The sequence below is a fragment of the Colias philodice genome, chromosome 6, assembly GCF_061535455.1.
Source record: "Colias philodice isolate Cphi_HAF_F1 chromosome 6, ilColPhil1 Martin Lab GWU primary, whole genome shotgun sequence".
NCBI lineage: Eukaryota > Metazoa > Arthropoda > Insecta > Lepidoptera > Pieridae > Colias > Colias philodice.
In genome coordinates this window covers 12,294,654-12,304,866 of record NC_143091.1, presented here as the reverse complement: position 1 = coordinate 12,304,866, position 10,213 = coordinate 12,294,654, and the positions used below count along the sequence as shown (strand labels likewise).

The 10,213-nt window shown below is 34.2% G+C and overlaps 3 protein-coding genes and 1 pseudogene across 3 annotated transcripts; all 4 read right to left on the bottom strand.

Annotated features, from left to right (window-relative positions):
* Positions 1 to 1,621: 1,621 nt before the first annotated feature.
* LOC149488122 (uncharacterized) lies at positions 1,622 to 2,217 on the bottom strand. Its single transcript, XM_089695941.1, has one exon. The coding sequence runs from the start codon at positions 2,215 to 2,217 to the stop codon at positions 1,681 to 1,683; it is 537 nt and encodes a 178-aa protein (XP_089552067.1). The 3' UTR covers positions 1,622 to 1,680.
* A 1,662-nt stretch (positions 2,218 to 3,879) lies between these two features.
* On the bottom strand, positions 3,880 to 4,803 carry LOC149488121 (uncharacterized). The gene has a single exon (XM_089695940.1). It carries the CDS (start codon positions 4,774 to 4,776, stop codon positions 4,183 to 4,185), a length of 594 nt encoding a protein of 197 aa, XP_089552066.1. The 5' UTR covers positions 4,777 to 4,803; the 3' UTR covers positions 3,880 to 4,182.
* A 1,904-nt stretch (positions 4,804 to 6,707) lies between these two features.
* LOC149488120 (uncharacterized) lies at positions 6,708 to 7,136 on the bottom strand. Its single transcript, XM_089695830.1, has one exon. The coding sequence runs from the start codon at positions 7,134 to 7,136 to the stop codon at positions 6,708 to 6,710; it is 429 nt and encodes a 142-aa protein (XP_089551956.1).
* A 2,069-nt stretch (positions 7,137 to 9,205) lies between these two features.
* Positions 9,206 to 9,846, bottom strand: LOC149488119 (protein lethal(2)essential for life pseudogene; annotated as a pseudogene).
* Positions 9,847 to 10,213: the final 367 nt, after the last annotated feature.

The following is a 10,213-nucleotide window of genomic DNA, read 5'->3' as shown; positions in this document are numbered from 1 at the left end:
AATGATGGATAATAGTAGCCATGAATACAATTCGTTACCATATTTACGTGAATGCATCAGATCCTGGAATAAATGGTCAGTTTTTGATTGGCTCTTTACGTATGGAACTACGTTACAATATTTTATATCATTTTGAAGCTAATACTATCAGCTTTAAGATATTACTAAAAAAAAAATATTTTCGCGTTCAGTTTTTTTGCCAGTGACTTGCGACTGAAGGTGTGTCGCCTGAGTCGATTTTTTTGCTCACGAGTGTAGTTTATTTCGCGTGGCTTTACTCGTGAGTATTCCTTAGTTAATTTACCCATTTAAATTTATTACATACCTCTTTGTTAAACACTCTGTACATTATCATCAACTGCATGTTGTTCTTTGTACACGACTAAAGTTGCAAATGTTTTTTCAAGTATCAAATCTCAACGGATAAATTGTCCAAAATATGTAGAGTCAATCGTTTTGATTACAATACGAACCATATTTATTATTATGTATTTGTCTGTGTTGTAACAAAGTATATATTTTAAATACTAGTGGTCCGCCCCGGCTTCGCCCGTGGTACCTAAATGCTTAAACTATCCTATCTCTCAAGTTGGATCGAACTGCACATGGTGTGCGAATTTTATTATAATCGGTTAAGTGGTTTAGGAGTCCATTGAGGACAAACATTATGACACGAGATTTATATATATTAAGATTATTCTAGTATGAATTCCTAAAACAAAACATTATATTAAACTGTTCTAAGGTATGAGTAATTTATGACTCTATGTTATTGCAGTGACACCTAAATATAAAAACAATATTAAATACATATATAATTTACCTATATAGGTAGAAATATACAGATAATGAATTCCTCGGATCACCGCAAGGTTTAAACTATCACAATCACACCGTAAAAAACAAATAATAAAAAGGACTCAATTCAAATACGTATTGTAAAAATAAAATAAAAAAAACCTATATTGTATTTACAGCAGCATGAAATACTTAATATTTTATTCGTTGCGCAGTATAATAAAAATAAAAAAATTCTTCAAGAGATGTTTAGATATTTGTATACCTTTGTAATCAATTTATTTTAAAACAAACATAAAATTGTATTGTTATTCATATGATTATTTTTTTTATTGTTCATATTATGTAAGTATACTAATTATTGTTCTATAAAATAACAGAAAAATATAATGCCTAATTTCAGAAACATTTACCAGGCAAAAGTTAAATTGTTGTTATATCCTCAAATTAAACGCGTAGTGGTGGGTAAACCATAAGGAAAAATAAAGTTTAAAACATTTTTTTTTGCTTAAAACATGCTTATAAATGTTCTGTTGTCAGTAATCTTATTATTAAGCACAATATGTTTCATTTAATTAATAATAAAACATCCAATATTAAACCAATCTTTATGAACTTTATATATTATCTACTTATATATATTTTTATAAACTTCGATATTCGTGATATTATTTTACATTTTCAAGTCGTGCGTTTCAAAATACATAAATAAGTATAATATTATCTTTAAACCTCAATACGTTATTTTCCTCTATTGTTGGAACAACGTAAAAGCGAATAATGAGACGATAAGTGTATAATTACCAATTAAATGTGCGCTCACTTTATTTTTATACTTCACAAGCTACATTTTTCAATTATTATTGTAACATTCACTGGATTCTAAGATTCTATTATAAGAACTTGACTGTTCGAATTTCTTCTTCCATGTGCTTTCGACGATGGCGTTTCTTTAGCAGAAATTTCATGTTTCTTTCCCGTCACTTTCGGTGTTTCTATCTCAGGTGTGGATTTCTTACCGTTATGTATGGGGAGAACTATTTTCAGCACATCATTGTCATATGTCCAAGTACCCGTTTCACCAACGTACGGTGGTAAGCTCCTGCTAGAGTACACGTTAACCGAACCATCAGCACTGTGGCCCTCCACTACCAGCTGACCTTGGCGCACATTCACCGATATCTCGTCCTCATTAAATCCTGACATTATCATCGTCACTTCATACTTATCACCCTTTATTCTATCGGTTGTATCGATATTGCCATAAAGGTGGTCCATTTCATCGCCAAATTCCTCGAACTTCCTGTCAAAATCTCTCCAGAAGCTGTCCATTTTCCACTCGGGAAAGAAGTCTCCTTGAAAAAACTGCGGCACTCCGTTCACAGCGACCAAGAGGCCGCATAGTATTATGCCCAACATTATTTCTTCGTAGTGAAATAATTACTGACGCGCAGCAGAATAAAACTTTACTATATAACTAAACCTGAGTCACAGTTTATCGCTATAGGTATCGAGGTAGGTTATCAATATCATCTATGTTATAATAGAAAAGTAACAGGTCAAATTCTTTTGAAGTTATTCTGAAAATTACTTTGGTACCCTCCCCTAAAATAGATACACAACCCAAATCTGCACTGAAAAATAAAAGCATACAATTAAAATAAGCAAGTGTTTGAGTTTGAGTTTGAGTTTGAATAAAACGTGAGTGAGCAAAAACAAGGCAATTCAAACAAGGAAAACTTAAATCACTACAATATAGTATAAAACAAAGTCGCTTTCCCTGTCCCTATGTCCCTATGTCCCTTTGTACGCTTCAATCTTTGAAACTACGCAACGGATTATTACCTACGATACGGAAGTATTGTACAATGTACACATTGAAAAGGTCTACAGTAAAGTCCGCGATGGTATATGTCTATCTCTTATGGATAACCCACAATAACTTTTTTTTGTCATTTACTTTTTACGACAAATAATGGCTAATTTTCGAAGCGATTTTAATCCCTCAGTCCCCGAATCACAGACACAATAGAAAATCTATTGTGTCGCGGCCCGATCGGGCCGCTCGGTGGTCAATGGGTTAACCAATACAGCATTAATCCTTAACCAATTAAATACCTTGAATACATTGTTCATTTAATATAGATCTATATGGCCCTTTACACCGTATGATTTAAGTGAATATTTTCGAAGATATTACAGATTTTAAAATTGCGGGACGTAGCGTTTGCGGCGGTACCGGCCGGCCGCCCGGCTATATTATATTTTACTAGCGACCCGCCCCGGCTTCGCAATTAGTGTCCCGTTGTTGATTTGGAAATTATACATTCCTCGCATTTCTATCACCAGGATATTAGTTTATTCTGTATTAATAAGCTTTTCACATAAAAGTCGATTTAACAAATTATTCTAATTATTAACACTAAATATGTAACCAGACTTTTATTGTAAATACCTTGATCTATAAGAAAGATTAGAATAGCAAAGTTGGCATACATATATTCGATCCCCAAGAATAGTCTAATGCTAATCAGTAAATAGTTCGTAATATGAATCTCGAGTATAAAAATTATGTGTCATCTACAGAAATCCATACTATTACTAATATTATAAATGCGAAAGTAACTCTGTCTGTCTGTCTGTTACTCAATCACGCCTTAACTACTGAACCAATTTGCATGAAATTTGGTATAGAGATATTTCGATACCCGAGAAAGGACATAGAATAGGTTTTATCCCGGAAATCCTACGGGAACGGGTTTTTCTTTGAAAACGCGGGCGAAGACGCGGGCGGAAAGCTAGTAATATTTAAATGTCTGTTCTTGTATGCAAATAAAAAAATGTGATTAAATATTATGTTATGACTATTGCGGAACATCTGTTTACCAAATCAATGTCCCAATTGCAATATAACTTATTTGGTTTTTAGTTAAATTTACAGTAATTGTATATAAATATAATTGTTTAAGTATATCTTTTCGATTAATTATTTTCAACAGTCGGGTTTATGTTTTTTTCTAATAATAACTGTTTGTTGAGATGTCCAGCTATATTGTGGAAATATAAAGAAAACATTAAATATTCAACACATACAAAACTTTCTTTATTTCTGATCATTTACAGCACTTATATATTTTGAAAAGTTAATATTTTAATTTTCGTATAATTTATGGACAATCGAAAACTATTAGGTATACATATTAAAGTTCCTCATTTTTAAATACATAGGTATCGTATTTTCCTCTTTTGTTAGGAACAGCATAAAGGCGTATAATGGGGCGATAAGTGTGTAAATAACATTTAAATGTACGCTGACTTCCTTTTCGTGTTAGTCACAAGCTACTTTACTACTAATTCTTTGAATATTATTACATTCACTGTGTTCTACTTTATCATTTCAACGTTCAAATTTGTTTGTTTTTCTTTCTTCGATGGAAATTCAGAATCCTCGTTGCTTCCATTCCCAAGAGAATCAAAAGTCCAATTATTATCAATTACCACATTTGGTTTGATATCATTCACGGGGACAGAAGTAGGTTTATTACCAAACGGTGACTGCGTATTTTTCAGTATGGGGAAAACTATTTTCAGCACGTTATCCTCATATGTCCAATTACCCGATGCATCGACGTACAGTGGTAAGGGTCTGCTACTGTAGATATTAATGGAACCATCAGCGCTATGCCCCTCAATCTGGAGCAGACCTTGGCGCGCCTTCACCGATATATCATCCTCTTTTAAACCAGTCATAATATATTCTATCACATATTTATCACCATTTATTCGACCGGGACTCGCGGTAACGGGAAACTCGACGTCGTCAAATAGATGGTCCATACGATCTCTAAATTCCTCAAAACGTTCATTGAATTGTGTCCAATATCTATCCATTTCCGTCCTAGGAAAGAAGTGTTGCTTATATTTTGGCTCTCCATTGACGGCGACCAAAAGGCCGCATAGTATTATTTTCAACATCATTCCTTAGTTGTCGAATAATTACTGACGACTGACGAGTTGCTAAATAAACCTGTACTTATATACCTACCGAGAACTGAGTCATAGTTTATCACTATCCGTAAATATATGTATACATGATGGATCCCTACTAATTCGAAAACAACTCGCATGTATGTCTGTTACATTTCACATCACTGCACCGATTGTAATTAAAAAAATGTGTTACAAAGATTAAAGTTAAACTTGGCACATGATTTACAAAATTCACAAAAACTTTTTGGGAAGAATATAATATAGCAAACAAGGGGAAGGAAATATGTAGCTTTTTCTAATTATTATAGTTTATATTTTCACTAGTGGCCCGCCCCGGCTTCGCCCGTGGTACATATTTCGCAATTAAAGGTAGCCTATGTCCTTCCGATGCAATCTCGGAATCCCCACGGGAACGGGAGCTATGCGGGTTTTTTTTTGACTGCGCGGGCGAAGCCGCGGGCGGAAACCTAGTAATAATATAAATTATTTGGTTATGTAATAGGAAAAATTAAATAAAATATATATACATATTATACACATATATTATTATGATATAAAAATAATATATCATTATTAACAGTAATTAGTGCATGTAGTCAAGAGGAAAACATTATTAATTTGTACCTATAAAGTTAGATAGTACCATGGAAACAAATCATTAAGTACCTACTGTCTAAAACTCTAGTTAAATATTTCATATTATATTTGTTTATAAAATCACGGTAGATACATAATTATTATTAGTTACTAGCGGTCCGCCCCGGCTTCGCCCGTGGTACATGTTCACGTTTTCTCTACATAAGAACCATCCTCGTACTTCAAGGAATATAATAAAAAAAGAATTATCGAAATCGGTTCAGCCGTTCTCGAGTTATGCGCTTACCAACACATTTTGCGATTCATTTTTATATAAAGAAGATTACAATCTTCTTGCTTTTGATTATTGATCTTATTTTCAACTAGCTGTTGCCCGCAGCTTCGCCTGCGTGGAAAAGATAAATTTTCATGGTACAAAATTTCATCCCCTTTTTTATTCCCTTGGAATGGAATTGATCAAAATCGTTTTTTAGTGGATGCCTACGTCCTAACATCTACCTGCATGCTCGATTTCAGCCCGATCAGTCCAGTGGTTTGGACCACAGAACATATTATATACTTAGGGGAGGTTTGGACTGTGCGTTGATAGATCACAGTCAGTCACCAACTTCAACTCTTATCTTAAAAATAATAATAGTTTAAAATAATTTGGAAAATCCAAAAGTGCACGCCTCATAATTTTTTTTTAATAAATATTTATTAATTATTATTTTTGTTTATTTAATAACAATTAAACCACATCGAATCAGACCCTGAAAAATGAAAGGGTTCTATTCCTGAGCATACTCAAGCGTAAGAGAAAAAAAAAGACTCGATTAGTAAAGTATTTCGGTCGCTATCGTGTTAACAAGAAAAAGGATCCGCACATACAGACACACGGACGTCCAAGACAGAACTTTTTTAAACTGTTTTTTAACTAGTTTAAATAACAAAAATGACATCAAAAATATCATGAACGTTAAAAATAGTGTTTTTTCTTAATATGTGTGTGTATGTATTATCTTACAAGTGCAATGTATGATACATAAAGACATTTTAAGTTTGAAAAATCAGATGTTTTGCGCGAAGTGACAGTAGTACCCACCTCAACGCTTCGCTTATGAGGCGTGCAAAACTAAAAAACACGCTTTTAGGTCGGTTTTCTATAAAAAGCGTGTTTTTTATTTTTTTTAACTATTATTTATTTTATCAAATTAGTGTATTGTCATCGGTCCTCAATAAATCTACAAAGTTTGAACGAAATCTGGCCGTTTAAAGTGGGTCAAAATCGCGCCCAAAGAAGTCGGTTACAAACATACAAACATACTTACTTACTTACTTAACTAGCTCTGCGACCCAAACAGAGTCTTGGCTTCCGACACGAGTTCACGCCACTTTCCTCGATCGCGCGCAGTTTCTTGCCAATTGACGGCCTCCAGATTGCGTAGATCGGCTTCTGTTGCGTCGCTCCATCGATATCTAGGACGGCCCACGGGGCGTCGGCCAGTTGGAATGCCCAGATATGCCTTTTTCACGGCCCGATCATCCCCCATTCTTAAAACGTGACCGAGCCATCGGAGGCGTTGCGCCTTTGTCTGGCCAATGATGTTGGGCTCGGCCACAAGGTGTTGAATTTCCGCGTTTCTACGGATCCTGAAGCTACCATCTGGCTCTTTAACGGGACCCAGGATTTTGCGCAGAATCTTTCGTTCGGCGACGAGTAGCTTATTTTCCTCCTTTAGCGTCAGCGTCCAAGTCTCACAACCGTACATAAGAATAGGCCTAATTACTGTTTTGTAAATTCTTAGTTTGGTCTTCTTCTTCTGCTCAGGAGCTTTGACACTAACACTTTGTGAAGGGCTGCGCTGCAACGTAAAGCACTCTGGATGCGGATATCTATTTCTTCCTGCCTCGTATTCCTGTCAGTGACAGTAGACCCTAAGTATTTAAACTTTGCAACGCCCTTATAAACTGTCTGTCCAACATGAATACAAACATACAGGTGAAGCTAATATAAAGCGTGTAAAAAGCGTGTAATATAAGTATTTTGTATGGTTTACTGCGAACTCTATCTAATTAAGAACAAAAAATATTCAAATATAAAATAAACTGTTTGTTTTTGTGTTGAGGAAAAAATGTTGTGTGGTTTTATGAAACCACGTTAAAAGTGAAACTTAGGCACAAAATTATCGTATTTGTACGATAATGACTCCGAACACTGCTTTATACCTACTCGGCAGCCGACCGTCACGCGACATGCGCTACACAGACCAAAAAGTTTGAGACGATGTAATAAAAGTTTCACTTTAAAAAGAAAATAATGGAACATTAACTGCCCAAACACTTTAATTAATAATATTAATGCATTTATGTATATTAGTTATAAAATTAAAATAATAATGATTTTTTTAACAAAGAACAAAACCGTGTTCGAATGGTAGGAAACCCCGGAACCACTAGCTAGGTACTTTTTGAAAATGAAAATAAAAAAATAACCATCAATATAAAAATAGAGTCGTATAGAGAACCTGCTCTTTTTTATTTCGAGAAAATGAAAGAAAATGCTTTATTTTAATGTAGCGGAGTATTTATAAATGCATGCATTTATACTTTACTAGGTACATTAAAATCAAATACAAAATTATTTACATTTTTTGAGCAATATACTTATTTAATTACTCTTTCACGCAAATATTTAATTCTATGTGTTTGTAAAATTTAGAAATACATAATTAATAATCATTTTAATCAATCAAGTAGGTTCTCAATCAACACGTCATATACAATAATACTAGCGGTCCGCCCCGGCTTCGCCCGTGGTACCTACATGTTTAAACTATCCTATCTCTCAAGTTGGATCGAACTGCACATGGTGTGTGAATTTTATTATAATCGGTTAAGTGGTTTAGGAGTCCATCGAGGACAAACATTGTGACACGAGATTTATATATTATATTAAGATACTAATATTATAAAGAGGAAAGGTTTGTATGTATGTATGTATGTATGTATGGTTTTCACGCATAAACTACTGGACCGATTTTAAAGAAATTTGGCACAGATAATCTTTAGACCCTGCGAAAGAACATAGGCTACCTTTTATTGCGAAATATGTACCACGGGCGAAGCCGGGGCGGACCTCTAGTATTTTATATACCTATAAATTTTTAATAATTTTATCAATGGATAATTTACTATTCTACACTAGTTAAAAAATAAAAATAGCGACATCTATGTCATCGTTTATATAAAAATAATAAAATTTTTGTTCGCAGATTCGTAAACATTTACTAGTTTGACTCAATTCTACTAGAGGGCGCTATAATTAATTAAAAACCAAGCTTAGTGCAATAAAAGGTAGCCTATGTCCTTTCTCGGGTATCAAAATATCTCTATACCACATGAAAATTGGTTCAGTAGTTTAGGCGTGATTGAGTAACAGACAGACAGACAGAGTTACTTTCGCATTTACAATATAAGTATGGATTTGGATAGTTAAATTTTATATTCTGTATTATATTTATTTACACTGTCGAATTAAGGGTTAAATCCACATCAAAGTTAACTATTTAAAATCAGCTAGGTATGTTCTTAGAGTATGTATTACCTAACCATGTTAATTATGTACGTTTAGTATCCAAGATATCAAAAGGAATATAAAAAAATACAGAAATTATGACTAGAAATAATTTATTAAACGAAAACACATACCGACACAACATACTCATACCAAAAAAAATAAATCAGACTTCACAGTTCGCAAGTACGTACAAAATTAAATTAAATCTAGAGTATTATTTGAAAGAAAGAAAGAAAGAAAATACATTTAATCCAATTGGATCACTTTACTCCGCCTTTTCTCCTTCTAGTTGTTTCTTAACGGGACCAGTCTGGATGATCGGTACCACACGTTCAGTCGAAGATTTAGGCGGGGCTTTCAATGGCGCTGTGATGGACAACACACCGTCAGAAGAGAGCTTTGACGACACAGAAGACTCCTCAATACCTTCCGGCAAAGGATACCGCCTTACGAAACTTCGAGAGATATATCCATGCTCATCTTGCCTCTCTTCGTGTTTGGCTTCCACCACTAAATAACCATCGGCTGTCTTCACCGAAATCTCCTCAGGAGTGAAGTGCTGCACGTCCAAATTCACTTGAAATTTGTCTTTTTCATTTTTAATCGTTGATCCTTCATCTTCATTGGACGCTCGAAGGTTTCTCCATGGCCTGTAGTAGTTGTTGTTGACTTGTGGAACCGCAAGGATGGTAAGATAATCATTTGGCGTTAGTCCCAAGCCGAAATGTTGGTCCAATAGATGCTGCCGTGGTCGTGGCCGTTGTGGACGATCATATTCGAAGAACAGTGGATACATGGACATGATGGAGTATTTAAAATACTTATTACACACAAATCAATAACTTAATGCACTTTAATTCACTCAGCGAATCGCTTAGCGTACACTTGAGAGTTGTCAGAATGTGAATGACATATGCCGAAAAGCCGGTTGAGTATTTATAACACAAAGCGCCATCTCGTAGCGAGGAGAAAGATAACGAAAAATCTAGAACATCTAGAGAGTTCGTGAGTTTACGCGCATGTGCTCAGTCTGGGCAGGGGTTATAAACCTTTGGTTTTTCTAGTTCCGTTTGTATACAATTATTATGTAACTTTTAATTAATCATTGTTCAAAATAAATATGTTATAATTATTATAAAATAATTTGGAAAATCCAAAAGTGCACGCCTCATAATTTTTTTTAATAAATATTTATTAATTATTATTTTTGTTTATTTAATAACAATTAAACCACATCGAATCAGACCCTGAAAAATGAAAGGGTTCTAT